Below are 22,274 nucleotides of genomic sequence, written 5' to 3' on the forward strand. Positions count from 1 at the left end.
AAAAAAAAAAAAAAAAAAAAAAAATTAGGTGTCATGAGTGGAAGAAAAAATAAGAAAAATAAAAAAAGCTTCCCACTACCCTTTAAATTACATCTAAATGTCATATGATGGACTTATAAAAATCTTACCTCATCCACTTATTTTTACTTCCCACACTTTTATCTCTAGCAACTCTCTTATTTGCATTCCATAGTCCAGTCATCCTGAACCTTTTCCAGTTCCTTCAACAAGCGCTTTTCCATCTTGCTTCTGAACTTAGCAAATGCTATTATTTCTAAACCTAGAACACTCTTCATCAACCTCTTCATATGCTTAAGGCCTACTGTAATGGCTAGCTTAAGCAAAATTACTGCCTGCGTAGAACTGTCCTTGATACTCCATCCTCAAGCCTGAGTTGAAGATCTGTCCTGTATGCCACTATAGTGTCCTAGAATTCTCCTATGATAGTGCTTTTTACACTACCTAGTAGTTTAATTCAACTGTCTGTGTTCCTCAAGAAAAATCACAAAATCATAAGGATTATATCTATCTCAACTTCTAATGAAGTCATGGAGCTGACATGGTATCTGGGATATAGCTGGCATTCAATGAATATTTGTCAGTAAATTCAATTAATTTAATTAATGAGTAAATGGAGAAATGTATAGATGAATAGATAGGAAGGAAGGAGGGGCACACAGATAAGACAGATTCAGGGAAGAAAATAAGGCAAGTTACATTCCAGGTTTTTTCTTAATACATGTTCCTTAAAGTCACCTGTACATTTTAGTTATTAATAGTCTTTCTGCCAACCCTTCTAATAGTTAATTCCTGAATACTATATCACAGCAAATAAGACTCTAATTTTTGATATTGTTAATTAGCAATAAAAGGGCCATATATCATCTTCATTTAAATTTGTTACAGAAACTAAAAGGGCTCTAAATCTGATTCAACAAATATTCTGTCCTACTACTTTTTAAGAGTTTGATTCCATTCTGCAGCATGTTTCATAATTTCTATTTATGATTAACACTTACAAGTATTTAGCAATTAGAATATACATGAATTCATTAATGCCTGTAATCCTAGCACTTTGAGAGACCAAGGCAGGTGGATTACCTGAGGTCAGGAGTTCAAGATCAGCCTGACCAACATGAAGAAAACCTGTCCCTACTAAAAAAAAGAAAAAAAAAAAAAATATATATATACATATATATACACACACACACACATACATGAATTCAAGAAATTCTATTCTTTAATTTTATGTAAACTTTAAAATGAAAGTAAATGTTATTAATCTTTTTTATAGATATCAATACCCTGGATTTTTCTGATATTTCTGCAGTTAACCTTGCAAGTGGTATTTCCATAAAATAGGTATATTTCCAAAACTAACAGAGTAAACTTCTCATATTGAGGGATTTAACATTTGTGTATTCAGCTGTCTTCCAAACATTTAAAATCCAATGTGTTTATGAAAACCACAGTAAGATACCACTTTACATCCATCAGAATGGCTATGATCAAAAAAAAAAGGGGGCAGAAGGCTACGTACAGTGGCTCATGCCTGTATTTCCAGCACTTTGTGAGGCCAAGGCAGGAGGACGGCTTGTGCCCAGGAGTTCGAGACTAGCCTGGGCAACATAGTAAGACCTTATCTCTACAAAAAATAAAAAATTAGCTGAGCATGGTGGTATATGCCTGTAGTCCCAGCAACTCAAGAGGCTAAGGCAAGAGGATCACTTGAGCCCAAGAGTTCAAAGCTGCAGTGAGCCATGACTGCATCACTGCACTCCAGCAGACAACAGAGTGATACCCTGTCTCAAAAAAAAAAAAAAACAAAAGTTAAACATAAAAGCTATATATAATCCAACAATTCTACTTCTGAGTATATACCTGAAAAAAACAGTGACTCAAACAAACACTTGTACACCAATGTTTACAGAAACATTATTCATATTAGCCAAAATGTGGAAATAGCCTAAATGACCATGAACAAATAAATGAATAAACAAAATGTGGTATATACAAACAATGAAATACTATTCAGCCTTAAAAAGAAAGGAAATTCTGATAAATACTACAACATGGATGAACCTTGAAGACATTATGCTAAGTGAAATTAGCCAGATACAAAAAGATAAACATTGTATCATTCCACTTATATGAAATACCTACTATAGGCAAATTCACAGGGACAGTGAGCAGAATAAAGGATACCAGTGGCTGGGGGACAGTGAAAATGGGGAGTTATTATATAATGGTAGAGTTCCAGTTTGGGATGATGAAAAAGTACAAGAGATGAACAGCAGTGATGTAGCACAACATTGCAAATGCATTTAATGCCACAGAATTTTACACCTAAAAATGGTTAAAATGGAAAATTTTATGTATATTCTACCACAATTAGAAAGAAAGGGAAAAAACCCAGTGTGTCCTACCATCACATTAATTCAACAAGACAGAAACTGAAATTACCATCCCCCAAGCCAAATTCCAGACTGAATTTTACCATTTCAAAGGTGCTCCCTGGGGAAAAAAAAAAATTAAGTTTAAAATATTTGTGTTCCTTCTGTTTCTTCTCACTTCAACGCTCAGATCTCATTTATCTCTAAGTTCTAGAAACATATCCTTCACATTACTCATGCTCTCTTCTGATACTATCTTAATATATTGTTTTATCTATAGATAATAGGCTTTTATAATCTCTCAAACCTCTAAACTTTACCAATATAGCATAAGTTTACTTTGTTAAATATTTAAGCTAACAGAAGTACGTGAAGTTTCAATTAAAACAGGTTTAGGCTTGGTGCAGTGACTCACTCCTGTAAAATCCTACCACTTTGGGAGGCTAAGGCTGGCCCACTGCCTGAGCTCAGGAGCTCGAGACCAGCCTGGCCAACATGGTGAAATGATTTCTCTACTAAAAATACAAAAAATTAGCAGAGCATGGTGGTACACGCTTACAATCTCAGCTACTCGGGAAGCCAAGGCATGAGATTGCTTGAACCCAGGAGACCGCTCCACTCTAGCCTGGGCGACAGAGCAAGACTCTGTCTCAAAAAAAGAAGGAAAAAAAAAAAAACAAACAGACAAAACTGGTTTAAACTGTTCATTACTATAAAATTAGCAATAAATCTATTAAGTCCTAAGCCTGATCAAAATTACTGCTTGATTTTGAAAAAAAAGAATCCTTATTTATGTTGTCCATTTATTTTCTACTACTTCACATTAATCTTCCAATATGACCAATGAACATTTTACACTTACCTTTCTATGGTATTCCATAGCATCTAATTCACCTTGATTGAAAACAGCAGATCTTTTACGCTTCTAAAGAGTAGATAAATTATAGGAAAAAAATTAATGTTGCCATTAATATTTTGCTTTTTCATTAGCACATTTTGCATGTAGTATATCTCAGTCTTTAAGAGTAATAATTGTCTACTGAGGTCAAAATCAATGCAAAGGGTATGGACTGAGGAGGTAAGCTTTCCCAAATTAAAAAAAAAAAAAAAAACAACATAAACAAAATGAATTGTAAAAGGTCACCTCAGCTTTATCTGTTATTAATAAGCACTAGTTCCACATGATAAAGTATAGCACCAGCACCCATGAAATACAAGGAAACTATGACACTGTATGACATTATCATACAGTGCCATCTATCACTTTATATATGGTATAATTCTTCTCAATTTTCTTCATTCCTGAGAAGAGGAACTAGCCAGACGCTATCATCAAAAGAAATTCCAATGTAATTATGGCTGATCTGAGGGTTAGGTATGAATAAGATTTATATTAACACTGTTCTATATCTAACAATTCCATAGAAAAGAACACATAAGACCATCCAATACAGAGCAAGGACTGTGTACTTTTTACTGCTGAAATCCCAGTGCTTACCTTGTGTCAAACTCTTAGCAGGCTAAAAATAAATGTTTGTTGGCTAAATAAACAAATGGACTTAATATTGTATAATTTGCTTTAGCATATCAGAAGGTGTCATCAAGATTACATTTATGACATATGCTCATCTATTTTTTCCATGTTATGAGAAATTTACCCAACCTAAGAGATTGAACATTACAAATTAATGCCCATACCCTGTAAACTATAAAGTCCTTTACAAAGGCTTGTTATTATCTGAATTACTTATATTACAACATACTATATTACTAAGACCTCAGACAACACTATATATTTTCTTTTGTGTGTGTGACACATAGCAGACGGTCAATAAATATCCGCTGAAAGAAAAAGGGGGCTGGGCACAGTGGCTCATGCCTGTAATCCCAGCACTTTGGGAGGCAGAGGCAGGTGGATCACCTGAGATCAGGAGTTTGAGACCAGCCTGGCCAACAAGGTGAAACACCGTCTCCTCTTAAAATACAAAAAATTGGCTGGTCATGGTGGTTGATGCCTGTAGTCCCAGCTACTTGGGAGGCTGAGACAGGAGAAGTGCCTGAACCTGGGAGGCAGAGGTTTCAGTGAACTGAGATCACACCACTGCACTCCGCCTGGGTGACAGAGACAGACTCTATCTCAAAAAAGGGGGGGATCAGCACATGAACACATAGAGGGGAATAACAGACACTGGGGCCTACTGGAGGGTAGAGGTCAGAGGGTGGGAGGAGGGAAAGGATCAGGACAAATAACTAATGGGTACTAGGCTTAATAACTGGGTGATGAAATAATTTGTACAACAAACCCCTATGACACAAGTTTACCTATATAACAAACCTACACATGTACCTGTTAAAAGTTAAAAATTAAAATTAAAAAAAAGAAAAATATGCACAAGAATAAAGTCACAATATTAAAAAGTTCTACTTCAGAAAATTTCTTTTCTTTATTACTTTCCGTATTCTAATTTTCAGCAAACTTTCGTATTTAATATCTTTCTTCTCCATTGGATTATAAGATCTATGAGGGAGGGATTATGTCTATCTTGTTTCATCTACTCTGTGTACAGTGGCACATAGAAAGGGCTGAAACATTTGTTTGGTGAGTAATGAATGTTAATCCTATCACTAAAAAAGAAAATGCTGATATAATCTTTCTAAAATGGACTTTGTAAAATCACCTCTAAACTCCTGAAAGATACAGAGTATTAAAGCGTAATTAACTTGATCCTGTATGGCATTCCCAAAACTCTACTAAAAGATTGCACCAGTGTGAATATACAAATATATATATACTTTACAAACAGATACACTTACCACAGGAGCTTTCTATTTCGCTAGAAACTTTTAAAAAAATCACCCTTCTTGCAAATTTTATTACATGAGCATATCTCCAAGGGATAGCTCTCTAAACATCTCTTAAAAACCACTGACTGCTACATTCCAACAACTTGACATGGATTTTTTAATAAAATATATAAACACTGCTTATTTTTTTAAGCAAAAGCAGTTGTAAATACATTCAATTAATACAAATGCCTAATTAAGAAAACAGATTTTTGAGGGGGTCTTTGGGTGGAGGGGGTTGTTGGTGTTGTTTTGTTGTCTGGGTTTATTTTCTTTGGTTAATTTACAGAGAATTCACTTCCCAGCCAACTTTGCTTATTTTTTAAATACAATGTAATTTGGTCTTCTAAGAATTGTAGAAGCTAGGAAAAAAGCTACAAATTATTTTGGATATGCTAAAGCCTTTTTGGGTTCTATTGTTTCTTCTTTATACTTAATGAATCACCAGATACTTAAGACATTTAGATGATAAATCTCATTTATGTTTTCTGCAGAAAAATAAGTATTTCTTAAAACTTTCTACCTTCTCAATAATAGAAATGGAGATTTCTTTTTCAACACCATTCATCAGATCTTCCTTTTCATTACTTTGCTGGCATTCTTTGTGAACAGCTGAAGTTATATAAGGTTTGGTGACATCAAACAATTCAGGTCGAAAAACAAATTTTTGTGTGAACATTTCATAATATCCTCCATCATCATTCTCTGGCTTGGTGGTACAGTCCGAAGCAATAAATGTAGCACACGCTCCAGAGGAGGACACAGAATCCACTTGAAGAGAATCAAAGTAGACAGAAGTAGTGAACTCATTTTTACTGCAACAAGGTTCGTGATGCTGGTGAAGTCGATAGTTTATCTTGTTGATAAAAGAAAGATGATCCAGTAACCATCCAGCTGACAACTGGTGTACCACAGACATTCCCTTCCTTCAAAAAAAACCCTGGTAGTTAGGAACTAGAAGTAAAATCCAACTTTCCAGATCAGCTTCTTAAATGTCTTATATTTCAACAAACATATACTTCATACACACAGATAGATTCGATGCACGAGTATGTAAACCAGACAGGCACACTGAAGAGAATTTAGCATTCACAAAATGTTAATATATACAGAAATTCTAAGAAAATTGCAATGTTTTAATATAAACTTTCTTTTTCATTTCTGAGTTGATAATTCAACATTTTCAGCCAACTTGGCCAAAGGGGGTTAAAACCTGATCTTGTTTCTGGAATTCCAATGGGTCCTCCTGTCTTCCTGGGTCCCACATGACTTCTTGCTTTGTTCCTTGGGTCTAACTAGGTCCACATCTTCCAACTCAGGAGTCATTGAATCCTTAAAAGAACAAAGTGTGCTGTAAAAGCAAAGAACACTATATTACCTATGTGAATTCAGCCTTCTTAATGAGATAAACCTATCTAGAGAGGGGCACAGAATTTCAGAAGGTGCGCTTAGCAGGTCAGTCCTCATTTTTTCAAACTGTCATATTAAGTCTGCCCTACTTAATCACTACTACCAATGGAGTAATAAGTTAAAAAGAAAAAATGTTTCTAGTCAAGTGAAATACAATTTTAACAGCACATCAGAAGCACTAAACCCTAGCAAAACAGCAAGGCTGAGAGTCTGAATCTGTAATTGGTTCTGAGCAATACCCCTTGGATAACTGGGTTTCTCAGAACTAATCTTTTTTTCTAAAGATGGATTACAGTTCTAGATATTGCTTTCTAAATCCAGTGCAGTGGAGAACTTAAGAGGGGACAAAATAAGAAATAAATGAATGCTTAATGGCACAATAAATAATCATAGTATTTAATTCAAATTTCTAACTCCATGAATGATACTGTATGTACATTGGTTTTCATACACAGTTCCTGGTTCACAGCCGCTGTAGCCTTCTTGAGTGCAGGGGTGAAGGTTGAGTTGATCACCAGTGGTCAATGATATCATGAATCATGACTATACAATGAATCTGGGAGAGATGACACTATCTCATGACAGAAATAGTGTCAGAAATGAATCAGAGGGAAGAAGGAGCCCACCTAAGAGTGACAGTGACACAAGATGGCAGCCACCACCGGCTCAGGAGTAGGAATACCTCACAATTTCCAACTGTTGGAAGAACTCGAAGAAGTCTAGCAAGGAGTAAGAGATGGCACAATTAGCAGGAGTTTAGAAGATGATGAAGACATGACACCAAATGGACAGGGATGATAACTGGGCCTCCAAGAACAATTTATGAAAACTGAATACATAACCTTAAATTAGAATGTGGACCTAAATACTCAGCAGCACTTCCTTTTGTAAAATGTGCAACAAAAATTAACATGGAGTTAACTGTTCTAAAGAAGTGGTGGACTCAAGAGCCATTTCAGTCCTAGCAAACAGCAGAATTCACATAGCATCAAAATTGTCCTGGAAGAGGCTGAACACCTAATGACATCTAAGGAAAACATGAAACTCCCTCAGAAGCCTGAAAGACAGTGTTACAGCCATTAGTCAAAAAGAAAAACCACAGGTCCTTTTTCCCACCCCATTAAGCAGTCTTCATTTTCCACAGTAGTAAATTTTCTAGATACATCTTATAGACCCCAAAGTACTTGAAAGGATCCTCCTATTCAAATGAAATTTAACTTAAGATACTGTGAATGATAATAACTTTTTTGTCCATTTGAAATATATAAGTTGTGCTATAACAAATCACTTGTCAAATGACAGGATCAAGAAACTATATTTAAAGTGATTCCCATCATAAATGGTTGGGTACGTTCTAATAAAACTGTGGAAAGACATCACACAATTACCTTGTTGCTCATTACATGGCCTGGGGTCTCTGCCTTCTCCCACTACCGCTCTCCCTGCCTCCCACCCCCACACCATGCAACAGCCCTCTAGCCTGGGAGGCTTTAGAGTAGATGTCAATGTCACAGCCTGAGTGTGTGGGCACCTCTGTTTAAGCAATGATGTTCCTTCCAAACCACTGTCCTGACCCCACCTCTTCCACTCCCGCCCTTAGCCAAAGCACAGATTAGCCAAATCGCTCTGCTCCCCTCTGAGACTGGCCTTCTGTGAGGAATTCAGGGCTTTCCCTATATCTCCTCTCCCCGACCTTTATCAAGAGATGCGGCCAGGTGCAGTAGCTCATGTAATCCCAGCACTTTGGGAGGCCAAGACAGGTGGATCACCTGAGCTCAGGAGTTCAAGACCAGCCTGGCCAAGAAGGTGAATCCCCATATCTACTAAAAATACAAAAAAATTAGTCGGGTGTGGTGGCACACACCTGAAATCCCAGCTACTCAGGAGGCTGAGAAAGGAGAACACTTGAACCCGGGAGGGGGGAGGTTGCAGTGAGCAGAGATCACGCCATTGCACTCCAGCCTGGGTGACAGAGTGAAACTCCATCACAAAAAAAAAAAAAGGAGAGTTGCTGCTCCCACCCCGTCAAGTCTCTTTTTGCACTGTCACCACCCAACATTTTCCATGACACTTCCTTGCTTTGACCAGCCATAAAGTAAGGTTGGAAGCACATTTATTCACTCTCCACCAGCCTAGGAAATGAATTTTGGGTCCTCAGCCCTGCCATCTTCTGCTGTCATCATCAGCTTTTTAACTCAGGTTTTGATATGGGGAAAAGAACAGGCACCAGGGTAACTCCCCTGGGCTCTCAAGAGTCATTGGTGGTTAAACCTGGAAAAAGGCCACATGAAGACAACTGTAAGCACACATGAACCCTCTGAATTGTTTTCTTTTCCTTCAATTGTGTTTGCTCTTAAAAATTGAAGTTTTAAACAGGGCTCTCATTTGGTCATCCTTGCAATCCATTGGCGTCTAGCTTCGAATGTGACAACTGGAACCGAAAGAACCTTGAATTTGGTGCATACTTTGGTTTTGGTGCTGCTGCTTCTCAAGATCCTCGGCAGGGACTAAGTAATTGGGCAGCACAGCAGGAATATCAGGAAATTAGCAGGCTTGACTTCCTGGCAAATTGCCGCCAGGACCACTAAAAGCTGAACTATGTCTGTATACCGAAATAAAAGCAATTCTTTGTACTAAAGTTTTCTTTTAATTTTGTATTTGTGTAAAACCACCTTTTGAAGCAGCAGCTATATAGTCTGAAAAGCAACTGATGTTTCCATTAATCTTTTCTGGGGTAAACGTTAGTTCTAAGGATTTAACAACCTGTAAGTAAAGTTTAACCTAACAGTATTCCACGAGGAGACTTTTTATTTTCAACCTGTTGCCTAATTTTAATATAATTTTTGTATTAATATAATCTTTGGTTTTTCCCCATCCCCTTCATAGTCAACAGCTGAGATGAAAGGGTCCTGGAATAGCCAGTAAAAGCTAGAAATTCAGACCGGAACATTGAAACTCAGAGCAGAACGGCAACTTACCCAAAAACAACAATGCTGGTTAATGGCACAATTACTACCAAACCCAAGTATCCAGATTTCCTGGAGCTGTGAGTTCTTCCATTACCACTACTCTCCAGGTACTGGGCAGTGCCTGTTTCTAAAGTCAAACTCAAAGAAGCGAGAAAATTCTATTTTAGCAAAGTGATATACTGTTATTGTGGTTAGTGCACCCCTCTCCTGCGTCTCTGCTTCACATCCACTCCCTCGCCGCCCGTCCCCAACCACTTGGATTCTTGCTGGCTTCTCTCAGGTCAGCCACCACTAGAGGACTGTGACACTCCCGCAAGTGATCAAATACTAAGCCCGAATTTCGGCGGCAGCCAGGCCAACGCGATCCTTGGAGCCCACTGCACCCACTCTGCAGCCCCTCTCCTACCTCACCGCTTCCCTTGTCAGAAAAGCGGACGCCGCCTTCCCAGACTCTCCTCATGAAAACAGCACCCATCTAAATAGTGATCATGAAAAACGTCCCTTTCAGTACACAGAAAAAAAAGCTTTCTCCTTCTCTAAGAGTTCATGGGCGCCGCCATGTTGCTTTACGGAAAAACGTTTCCAGGGGGAGGTGGAGTGTTCAGGCCGCTCCTCCGCACTCAGGCTGCCCACAGACCTTCAGAGTTAAATTTAGCGGACGTACCAGACTTCGTAGGGACAGCTACGCTGGCCCACAGACGCCAGTGTCCTGGGAAGAGCGGCTGGGCGGGACCAGCACGCAAAGTTCCGGCAACGAGGCGGTCGCAGAAAAGTTACCTCACGCGTCATGCGTAATGACGTCAGCGCCGGCGGAGATTTTTTTCAAATTCGAACGGTCTTGGCGGGCAAAGGAAGGACCTGGTGTTTTGATGACTGCTGTCCTGCCTAGCGGTTACTTGCACGGTTTACAGAAATTCGGTCCTTGGGTCGTGTCAGGAAACTGGAAAAAAGGTGACTAATGACATAGGGTTAACTTTGTTTCTGCAGAACCGTTCTGGAGAAAGAAAGTGATGGCGCCAGTGACTTAAGTTTAGAGGTCCTGAGACAATGTTTTGTTGTTTGTTTACTGTTGGGAGAAGCCTTGAGGCCAAAACTGAGTGGCGCTGTTTTCAGGGGGTCGATTAAATTTCTACTAGCAACGATTTTCGAAGGGGAGAGGGGAGGGCCTGGGGAACACGGATGAGGAGTGGAGGCCACAGAGAGGAAAAGGGGAAAAATTGAAGGGGACGGAAGCAGATGGACAAGAGAAGACGGGTGGGTTGCGTCTGAATACTACTGTAGCTTCTTAATGGCGGTGTAAGGACTGCGTGTAGAAGTCTTCATCTTAAATCATGAGAGCACATTATAAGTGGAGATTAAACGGGGACGCACAGGTGTGAGTGGAAAAGTTGAATAGATGAACAAGCGCTCATTGAAGGACAAATAGGCGGCCAAAACGAAGAAGAGTGTAATCAGTGGAAAAGACTAGGGAGTACCCAGAGAAGCAAAAGAATAGCCACCTTCCTGAAAACCAGGGCAGGACCTGAGAAAGCTGAATGCAGAGATGAGACGGGATCAAAAGTTTTGTAAATCATGTGTATCTTAGGAGACAATCTTTTTAGCAGATGTGAAGGGAGTGACCTGTTAATATGCTTTGTAAATTGAGGCAGCCTAGAAACCGTTTTGTAGACCAGATGATTTTTCCTCGTTGAAGGGGAGATTGATGCCAAAAGGGTAGTAATTGAGAAAACAATTGGTTAAGGATCGAGCTGGAGAGACTGACGTTAGGAAAACAATAGTTTGATTCTCTGAAACCAAAGAAAAGGAAACATTTTTAGGTGAATAAGATAATTTGAGTTAATTGTCTTCCTATTGAAATAGGCACAGCCAACAGCAGTAATGTGGACCAGGGCTTTAGCTACCACAGATACCCTGTGAAGGCAAAAACCATAACTTACTCATCTTTGCATCTCCTGCATTGCCTAGCACACTCTTATACATAGTGGGCAGTTAATAAATGTTTATGTTGACTATTTTTAAAGGGAACTAAATAGTTATTCCCTGCAAATGAGAACTTAAGTGTACATAAACAACTAAAGATACCCCAGGGGAAAGATGATGATCTTGAATAAACAATGAAACCTGACTGCCTTTTTGTTTAAGGATAAACACTTGTTTAATGTACCATGCCTGTGTGGAAAGTTTGGTGTTTTCTTTTTTTTAATCCTGAATTCGTGAATGTAGATCATAAGCATGAAGCGCAGTTCAGTTTCCACCGGTGGTGCTGGCCGCCTCTCCATGCAGGAGTTAAGATCCCAGGACTTAAATAAACAAGGCCTCTATACTCCTCAAACGTGAGTATTTCCCTTGTGGTTCTAACTTGCATGCTTTATCATCTTAGGCAAAGAAATCATAAAAATAGTTAATACAAAGATGTAATATGAGTGATGTCTTGGTGAGTCTTGTCTGTTCCCAGGGGTACCTAATTTTGGATCAATGAAGTCTAAAAGTGGGTGTGATACTCTGCTAGGTGTCGTGTGTCATCTCATTTGTTTCTTAAATTCCCAAAGCCAAATGCTCTACCAGGCACACCTTAAAAGGACTGTTAATTCTTCTTCAGTACTCTCTTTTTTTTGTCTTTTATTTTAGAGCTACTTGTTTAAGCAGGCTCTATGCTGTAACTTAGAGTTCACTGAGATATTTTCAATTAGCAAAGCTCTCAATCAAATCAGAGGAAAAGTATTTGCTCTCGTAATACGGTATAATATAGTAGCAGCCTACAAAACACCACTCCTCCAAACTCTTTCCTCAAGATTTGCTGAAAAAATATCTGAAAGAACTTCTACTGTATAGCTTTTCACTCTGAGTGATCTTCCAGATAAGAGAAGGCTATTTGTAAGCCATTATAGAGCTGTATCAATTCTTCTCTAATACTCAACTTACTTGCTAACTGATTTTAAATTACTTGGGTTTACATAGTATAAGCCTATGGTACTTTTAGACACTTGAAATATTTATATATTTTTCCTTTTGAATACTGTAAACCAAGAAAATATTTGTGCTGTTATACATTACATACACCAAGAAGACTTTATTCCTTTAATTGTATTAGAAGCTAAAAGGTCACCATGGTCAGTTTTTTTTTGCCTATAGTTTAGATAATGTAATAAGTGCAGCTATATTCTGATACAGAGTCTCTAAAAGAAAAAAAAATTGTAAATGTGGTTAAGATAATGGAAATCATAATGTAGATTGGATTTTTGTTCTGCAGAGAAGTCAAAGACTTAAATCAGCATAACAAGCCTTACCTTTGACCATTTTGTCTTAACTGGACTTCCCACCTACATCTGTCTTGGCAAATAGGTGAAATAAGCCAGGAATAGACAGTTAAACACCACGTTTCTCATAGGTGCAAACTAAGAAAAAGTTTTATCTGTAGCATTAAAAAGTAAAATGGATGCTAGAAGCTGGGAAGGGTAGGGAGAAGATGGGTATACAGAGAGATTTGTTAAAAGACACAAAATTATAGCTAGATAGGAGGAATAAGTTCTGGCGTTCTATAGTACTGTATAATGACTATAGTTAACAATAATATATAGTATAGTTTTAAATAACTAGGAGGATATTGACTGTTCCCAACACAAGGAAAATATAAATGTTTGAGATGATGGATATGCTAATTACCCTGATTTGATCACTGTACCTTATATGTATCACAGTGTCACTATGTACCCCATAAATAGGTACAAATTATGTGTCAATTTTTAATTCTTTCTGTTAATAATTTAAAATTAGAAAGTAATAATAATAATGATATTTAGGCCTGAAAGTATGTTCTATGTCTTTGGGATGCAAATTTGCTATCTCGTTCTTTACCTTCAGGGTTTTTTTTTAACTTTGGCTTTGCTCTTTGGAAATGCAAATTTAAGGTAGAAAATGTTTAGATGGTTATTAAAAATGAGATGAGTAAAACAGATGTGCTGAGGTTAAAACAAAGATTAAATCTACCAAAGAGTACTTGTACCAGAGGGACCTCTGGTGGTCCCCCAACATTACAAGCATTGTAACTTATATTGCCATGTTTACCCCATCCTATTTAAAACAGCTTTCATGACTTTGCTAAACATTTTTATGATTTTGAATTATTTTTATAGTTAGTAGGGAAAAGTTGTTGGTTCTATTTCTAAAAGTTTCTTGAGCTAATTTTAATTTTTATTTTAAAGAGTTGTTTTCTATTTTTCTTAAAGCAAAGAGAAACCAACCTTTGGAAAGTTGAGTATAAACAAACCAACATCTGAAAGAAAAGTCTCGATATTTGGCAAAAGGTAATGATATTTTTTATTAGCTCTAAAAAGGAATTCTTATAGCCATACATTGTTGCCCTCAGAGAACACATACATTAGATGACGTGGTTCCTTTTGAGAGAAAAGTTATAATCTCATTTTCCTCTGTTTTTAAATGGTTAAAATTTTAGGTTATATCTACTTTAGACAGTATAGCTAACATATTCAGACCACTATTTCATTGTTAGAAGTAAATAATTGATTGAAAATTTTCTACCTAGCTTTCAGACACAGTGGAGTCATTGCATTTTAAAATAAGGAGTGGCCAGGCATGGTGGCCACGCCTGTAATCCCAGCACTTTGGGAGGCCGAGATGGGAGGATTGCTTGAGTCCAGGAGTTTGAGACCAGCCTGGGCAACATGGCAAGACTCTGTATCTACAAAAAAAAAAAAAAAAAAATTAATTAGCCAAGCAGGCATGTCAACCAGGTAAAGTGGCTCACACCTGTAATCCCAGCACTTCGGGAGACTGAGATGGGAGGATTGCTTGAGTCCAAGAGTTCGAGACCAGCCTGGGCAATATGGCAAGACCTTGTCTCTAAAAAAAAAAAATTTTTTAATTAGCCAGGCATGTAGACCAGGTGTGGTGGCTCACACCTGTAATCCCAGCACTTTGGGAGGTCAAGGCAGGCAGATCACTTGAGTCCAGGAGTCCAAGACGCAACCTGGGCAACATGGTAAAACTCTGTCTTTAGAAAAAATACAATAATTAGCCAGGGGCAGTGGCACATGCTTGTAGTCCCATCTACTTGGGAGGCTGAGGCAGGAGGATCACTTGAACCCAGGAGGTGGAGGTTGCAGTAAGCTGAGATGATCACACCACTGAACTCCAGTCTGGGTGACAGTGAGAGACTATCTCAAAAAAAAATTTTTTTTTAATTTAAAAATTAGCTGGGCATCATGGTACACACCTATAATCCCAGCTACTCAAGAGGCTGAGGCAGGAGGTTTGCTTGAGCCCAGGAGGTCAAGGCTTCAGTGAGCCATGTTAGCGCCACTGTACTCTGGCCTAGGCAATAAACATCCTGTCTCAAAAAAATAAATATAAAATGAGAAAACATTATCTCGTTTTACATTTTAGTCTTTTTTACAGTCTAAAAGATTAATGAGAACTCCACAGAGCTTTTGTTTTATGGGCTATATCTGTCAATATTAACCATAGTAGAAAATAAAACTGAGAAAAATTTAAAACATGTATTCAATTTAAAATAACAACCCATTACATGGTAACATAAATAACATGTTTTTAAATTTTAAAAAACATATTTTCAAAAATAAAACAATTTCAGTAAGAAAAGTTACATTGTTTTTGAGTTTTTACAAATCTCTTGTGGCTTAATAGCAGACAGCTAGATTCCAATACTTGCTTCTGCATTGAATCTCTTGCAATATCATACATCATGGTACCAGCCTCTGGAAGACTCCACCGTACACTCATGAGAGATTCAAAATGAAAAGAGCAAATAACGTCTTAATTTTATCATAAAAATAGTTTTGACTTCTCAGTATTCCCTACACAACACTTTGAGAACAACCATTTAGAGTAGATCGGTGGGTGTCTAGGCTGCAGGTTGGAGAAGGATTGACTGTCAACGGGATAAGGAGACTTTGGTGATGATAGAAATGTTCATATTTTGATTGGCAAAGGTGACACAAATGCATATATTGTCAAACTTCATCAAACTGTATGCTTTAAACAGGTGCATTTTATTCTAAACAAATTATGTCAATAAAATTGATTTTTTTAAAAAATGTTCAACCCCAAAATTAAGAAAATGAATTATGTTGTGGTTTCACCAAAACAAAATATAACCTTAAGACAAACCCGTTTCTTCCATTATTTTCAAAATATTTAGAGATGAAGTACTTGTCACCTTTTTAAAAATTTGCTGCTATTGAAAACAACTTGGTTTCATTGGTTTAAACTTACTTTTTTGGTATTTATTCCAGTGGATGAAAAATTTTAAGTTATTTTTGTAATGTAACTCATCTCAGAGCTAAACTTTAGAGATGATAATAATTATGAAATCTAATGTTTGTGGAGCATTCCTATAGGCCAGGCATTGTTTTAGGTGCTTTATCTATATTTTCTTTCAATCAATCCTTTGAACTGCCATATGAGAAGATACTGTTATTGTCTGCATTTTTTTCTTGTTGTTGGTTTTGTTTTGTTTTGAGACAGAGTCTCACTCTGTCTCCCAGGCTGGAGTGCAGTGGTGCGATCTCAGCTTGCTGCAACCTCTGCCTCCCGGATTCAACCAGTTCTCCTGCCTCAGTCTTCCGAGTAGCTGAGACTACAGGCATGTGCTACCATCCTTGGCTAATTTTTTGTATTTTTAGTAGAGACAGGGTTTAACTGTGTTGGCCAGGCTGGTCTCGATCTCCTCAATCTCCTCCTTATACATAAGGAAATTAAAACACAGAGACCTTACGTAGTTAATCCAAGATCATACATCTGGCAACAGACAGAAGTTGAAACCATATTCTGGCTCCAGACCTTATGCTCTATAAATTGACCGATACAGTATTCTGATTAGGGGAGAAAATCTCTTAAAATTTAAAAAGCTATCAATTTGGTATAGAATAAGAGCTAAATCTATACACCTATTCATTTTATTGTATATATACTTATACATATACTAAACGCCTAAGAAAGAGCACTGCATAGAAAAGTGGTTCTCAAATTAGCAAATTATCAAGGAAAATAAACTAATTAATTCACTAATTAATCACTAATTAATGAGCCAATCTAAAGAAGCCCTAGATCCTTAGGAAAAAAGCTTGCAAGCGGCTTGCAGGGAGAAATGAAGTTTTGATGAGTGTTCACATACTAACAACATTTGTTGTAACTCAACTTGGTAACATCTGTCCAATAAGGAAAATTATTGTTCTGATGATATTTCATAAGCTATGATGGTTAGCTAAATTGGGCCACAAAGCTAAGCAAAGTAACCATTATAAAGATTATTTAAACAAACAAGGTTTTGTTTTGGGGAGTTGGGCTTAGACGAAGCATATATGCTATAGCCATAATGACTAAAAAGTAGCAACAAATATATTTATGGTAAATCACAGTCAGATACATAATATAGATATTGTGTGACAGAGAAAAGCTCATGAGAAAACACCTGCACAATGGTGTTTGTACCGTTTTCCCCCAAGAAATAATGGCAAGTGAAGGGATTAAGAGTAAAGGACAATTATGGAAGGGTAAGCGGAATAGTAAGAGGATTTCGGCTGTTGAATAAAGTTGGAGAATAGTTGGTGCAGTAGATCCAGCATATTCGAAATGTACATTCTTTGAGGATGACGCGCTTGTTAATAACATAGAGCGCCACAATTTTTTTTTTTTTTTTTTTTTTTTTTTTACGGATTCTTGCTCTGTCACCCAGGCCAGAGTGCAGTTATGCGATCTCGGCTCACTGCAACCTCCGTCTCCCGGGCCCAAGTGATTCTCCTGCCTCAGCCTCCTGAATAGTTGGGATTACAGGTGTGCACCGCCAAATCCAACTGAGTTTTGTGTTTTTAGTAAAGACGGGGCTTCACTGTGTTGGCCAGGCTGACTGACCTCAGGTGATCCACCTACCTCAGCCTCCCAAAGTACTGGGATTACAGGCGTGAGCCACCACACCCAGCCAAGTATGTGTTTATTCCTGCCTTGTTTCACACCTTCATCTTTAACTGCTGTAACTTCATATTTTACTCTTCATTTGTTCTTTTTCTCTGCTTTAAATAAGAGAATTCTGTTTAGTTATGAGAATTTATACTATCACATTGGATATTAGGTAAAGAAAAAAGAAAAAATTTAATGTTTGATGTTGATGTTAAAATGCAAAACTGCCTTGAAATAATTTAGACTTGATCACAGAAGGAGAAAGTTTTAACTGGCTTTTTAAAAATATATTTCCAGAACTAGTGGACATGGATCCCGGAATAGTCAACTAGGTATATTTTCCAGTTCTGAGAAAATCAAGGACCCGAGACCACTTAATGACAAAGCATTCATTCAGCAGTGTATTCGACAACTCTGTGAGGTACTTTATGATTTTAGTCTAAACTGTGATTCTTGTCATAGGTATTTTCAAATAATTTTCCATTACAAAATGTTTGGTGGTTCATAAAAAGTATTGTAGTTTCTTACAGAAAATGGTTATGCACATAATGTATCCATGAAATCTCTACAAGCTCCCTCTGTTAAAGACTTCCTGAAAATCTTCACATTTCTTTATGGCTTCCTGTGCCCCTCATATGAACTTCCTGACACAAAGTTTGAAGAAGAGGTTCCAAGAATCTTTAAAGACCTTGGGTATGTATATTTCTCACTAGTTTAGAGACATGACTGGCACACAGAGACCAATCAAATTCAATCAATTTGTAAAGTTTGAGTTAGAAAAATAATGTTTTAAGATGACCACTTTGGGCAATATATGTAGGATAAATTAAAGAGAAAAAAAAAGCAACTGCTTACAAAAAACAAATAAAAATTGCCAGTGGTAGAAGCAGGAAGGATTAACAAATTATTAGCAACTGATGAAGTTTGATGATAGTTACACACATATTAAATACACTTTTCTTTAAAAAAAAAAAAAAAAAACTACTCATAGGTTATTACAGAGCAACAGAAGATAGAGCATAAAGCGCTGAACTGCTGAAGTGACAGGGAATAGAAAAGACAAGCTAGATACCACAGATTTTACAGAAGCCAAAAAAAAACAGGATTCACACCTGGTGAAAACAGAGTGTGATGAAATTGAAAGGGGAAGAATGCATTTGGAGGTGTACAAACATGTGGTTTATGAGAGAACAAAATATCTTTTGGGAGAGTAGTTCAGCATATTGGTTGTATAGATCAAGTTCTGCAGCTTGGGGGATATATGTACAAAGTAATCTACAGAGAAATACATAGAGATTAAGATGGCTAAGGACAGAATCCCAACATAACTTAAGGTTCTAAACAAGTCAAGATTGGGTGTATATGTGGAATTTTTTTAAATATGACTTCTTAATTAACTATTATCTTTACTAAGTTATAAAACCATTAAATTAGCTTATGTTTTTCTAATTTCTCATAGGTATCCTTTTGCGCTATCCAAAAGCTCCATGTATACAGTGGGGGCTCCTCATACATGGCCTCACATTGTGGCAGCCTTGGTTTGGCTAATAGACTGCATCAAGGTATTTGATTTGTCCTTTTGAAATGTATACATGGGAAGGGATTTTATGCCTCAAAAAGATATTTTTCTCTCTCAGTCTTTTGACAGTATTCTCAGAGTTTGCTTCAGAGCTTTCATTTTTCAAAGCACATTTGATTTTAAGTTTTTCAAACCATTATCACAAGGCAAAAGGAAGAAACTATCAAATTGACAAGGAGATTATTTGTTTTCTTGAGGTTTTACAACTCAAAAAAATGAGTCAATAGGAAATTCATTTTTTAGTTTCCCTCATGAAATTCATTTTCACCCTTTTACTTAAAATCCATATTCACTGCAAGAAGTTCGGAGAATACGGTGATGTAACCATAATCTCCAAACTTAGAGACAGTAACATAAAATATTTCCTTGTGATAGGTTTTCTGTTGTTGTTGTTGTTGTTTTGAGATGAAGTCTCACTCTGTTGCCCAGACTGGAGTACAGTGGCACAGTCTCGGCTCACTGCAACCTTCACCTCCCAGGTTCAAGCGATTCTCCTGCCTTAGCCTCCTGAGTAGCTGGGATTTCAAGAATACGCCACCGCCCTCGGCTAATTTTGTATTTTTAGTAGAGACAGGGTTTCACCATGTTAGCCAGGCTGGTCTCAAACTCCTGACCTCAGGTGATTCACCTGCCTTGGCTTCCTAAAGTGCTGGGATTACAGGCGTGAGCCAGCACACCTTGCCCTTTGTGATATAGTTTTTAAAGTGTGTTGCTGTGTAAAGTACTATATGTACGTTTTTTAATCTTTTGATACATACTGACAAATTTTTCTCTAGAAAACTTGTACCAATTACAAGCTCAACAATATTTGAGCATACTCATTTTTCCAAACTGTAAGCATTATTGTTTTAGAATCTTTATTAATTTAGGAGTTGAAAAATAGCTTGTTTATATATAAGTGTGTGTGTGTGTGTGTGTGTGTGTGTGTGTGTGTGTGTGTGTGTGTATTTGGAACAAGTAATGTTATTATATGGTTTTCTTTTAACTTGCTTGTAAATGCTTTTTTAGGCAACTTTATATTTCATCATTTGCCTTTTGCTGTGAATTTGAATCTTTATATGTTAAATTTACTGATGGTTTTAATAGTTGGCAAAACAAGCATAAAATTGACAGCTAATTTTTTCTTATTTACATTTTTTATTTCTTAAAGCTGAATGTTTTTCACTTTATAATACCTACTCTTTTGATATTTCTCTTTTTTTATATTGATTTGCAAGAGTGCCATTTTGTAAATCAAAACTGGTTGAGTTAGAGAAATTAGCTCCTGTCTGTATGGTGCAAGTAATTTTTTTCTCTTTTCATTTTATGTGCTGTTTTATCTGTTCAGAAATGTGAGTTTTTAATCTAATTTAATGCAGTCTCTCCTTTTGTAGCTTCTGAGTTTCCTGTCCGACTTAGTCCTGGAATTCCTAAAGCTAATACTGTTCCCCAGACATCAGCAAGCCTTTAACTAAATGACGGCAGGCACTGGGCGTATGGATTTTGATCCAGGAGCCATGCTAGTACATTCAGTACCACCATTGTCAAGACAGTAGAATTCCAATCCCATATAGCCCATTAATAAAAATCCAAGTTTCATTGGACTTTATATGTAACATTTATGCATTTAATTTGTCTCTCCCCAGTGATGCCCATGGACACTGGATAACTACTTTTTTGCTCTCACCATCAGATATCCCTGTTGTCGCTAGAACACTTAACCCTTCTTTGCCTAAGCAGCTTATGATGTTGTGTTGTTGGGAGATCACTTGTGGAGTACCTGCAGTGTCCCCACTTGGGGAGGGGCCTCTTGGGATGCCTCCAAGCCCATTACTTAAGTTGAAATCCCCTCCCTTTTATGTTGCTCTGCATGATGTGATATAAGAATCCATGAGAGACTTCAAGTTTCTTTTTCTAATTTTCTTTCTCACTTAACATAAGCCTAGAAATTTAGCCACATTTAGGAAGGCCTCTTTTCCTCCCCAGTGTTTCTTAAAAAAACAATTTTATCAATTTTCTTCTAGTATTTTTATGGCTTTGTGTTGTGTTTAAATCTTAATTCATCTCCAATTTGTTTTAGTATAAGAAAGAGGAAGCCTTATTTTTTAAATGATCCACTCATGTATCTCAATCCCATTTATGGAATAAGTGATATTGGCTGGGAGCTGTGCCTCATACCTGTAATCCCAGCACTTTGGGAGGCTGAGGCAGGTGGATCACCTGAGGTTAGAAGTTCAAGACCAGCCTAGCCAACATGACAAAACCCTGTCTCTACTAAAAATACAGAAAAATTAGCCAGGTATGCTGGTGAATGTCTTAAGTCCCAGCTACTTGGGAGGCTAAGGCATGAGAATCATCTGAACCCAGGAGGTGGAGGTTGCTGTGAGCCAAGATCGCACCACCACACTCCAGCCTAGGCAACAGAGCAAAACTTTGTCTCAAAAATAAATAAACAAATAACTGAAACTTTCCCATAGTTTTGAACTGTCACCAATATGAGTTTTTGTTTTTTGTTTTTCGTTTTCGAAATGGAGTCTTGCTCTGTCACCAGGCTAGAATGCAGTGGAGCAATCTCAGCTTACTGCAACCTCCACCTCCCAGATTCAAGCAATTCTCCTGCCTCAGCCTCCTGAGCAACTGGGATTGCAGGTGCATGCCACCACCCCCAGCCAATTTTTGTATTTTTAGTGGAGATGGGGTTTCCCCATGTTAACCAGGATGGTCTCTGTCTCCTGACCTCATGATCCGCCTGCCTCGGCCTCCCATAGTGCTGGGATTACAGGCATGAGACCCCACACCTGGCTGTATGTTCATAAACCTATTTCTCTGTTCTTCTTTTTTCTATCCCTGCTTCATGACCATACGAATTCCTGACACTTTCTAATATGTTTTTTCTAGAAGAGGAAGATTCTCACTGCTTTTCACAATGTTGATTATTCTCATATCCTCACTCTAAATTATTTTTGCAAACTTTAAAAAAATAATTTAATTTTTTTTGTTGTTGTTATTGATATAACATTGAATTCGTGGATATATAAGGGGGAAATTTCTATCCTGACAACATTTAATCTTGTCATTTGGGAAAGTATTAAATCTCATTTATTCATCTCTTTTGTTCTTTCAGTAAGATTTTGTTTTTGTTTTTTTAGTTTTTTTTTTTTTTTT

The 22,274-nt window shown here is 37.3% G+C and overlaps 2 protein-coding genes and 1 pseudogene across 3 annotated transcripts in view; 2 read left to right on the top strand and 1 right to left on the bottom strand.

The window, feature by feature from the left end:
• The window catches only part of METTL4 (methyltransferase like 4), a 33,325-nt gene extending 22,955 nt beyond the window's left edge, over positions 1–10,370 (bottom strand). Inside the window, exons 1-3 of the mRNA XM_037737684.1 lie at positions 10,023–10,370; positions 5,761–6,588; positions 3,256–3,318 (exon numbers count right to left, since the gene is read on the bottom strand). Coding sequence (XP_037593612.1) covers positions 3,256–3,318; positions 5,761–6,156 — 459 coding nt within the window. The 5' untranslated portion in view covers positions 6,157–6,588; positions 10,023–10,370. The remainder of the gene's footprint in view (positions 1–3,255; positions 3,319–5,760; positions 6,589–10,022) is intronic.
• Positions 7,296–7,755, top strand: LOC119470796 (annotated as a pseudogene).
• A 39-nt stretch (positions 10,371–10,409) lies between the features above and the next one.
• Positions 10,410–22,274, top strand: part of NDC80 (NDC80 kinetochore complex component) — a 48,535-nt gene continuing 36,670 nt past the window's right edge. For both annotated transcript variants that reach the window (XM_017526067.2, XM_037737623.1), the window contains exons 1-6: positions 10,410–10,567; positions 11,840–11,949; positions 13,843–13,920; positions 17,849–17,972; positions 18,072–18,244; positions 19,011–19,113. In XM_017526067.2, the coding sequence (XP_017381556.1) occupies positions 11,849–11,949; positions 13,843–13,920; positions 17,849–17,972; positions 18,072–18,244; positions 19,011–19,113 (579 nt within the window). In that variant the 5' untranslated portion in view covers positions 10,410–10,567; positions 11,840–11,848. The remainder of the gene's footprint in view (positions 10,568–11,839; positions 11,950–13,842; positions 13,921–17,848; positions 17,973–18,071; positions 18,245–19,010; positions 19,114–22,274) is intronic.

The sequence above is a fragment of the Cebus imitator genome, unplaced genomic scaffold (genome assembly GCF_001604975.1).
Source record: "Cebus imitator isolate Cc_AM_T3 unplaced genomic scaffold, Cebus_imitator-1.0 Scaffold41, whole genome shotgun sequence".
Taxonomy (NCBI): Eukaryota; Metazoa; Chordata; class Mammalia; order Primates; family Cebidae; genus Cebus; species Cebus imitator.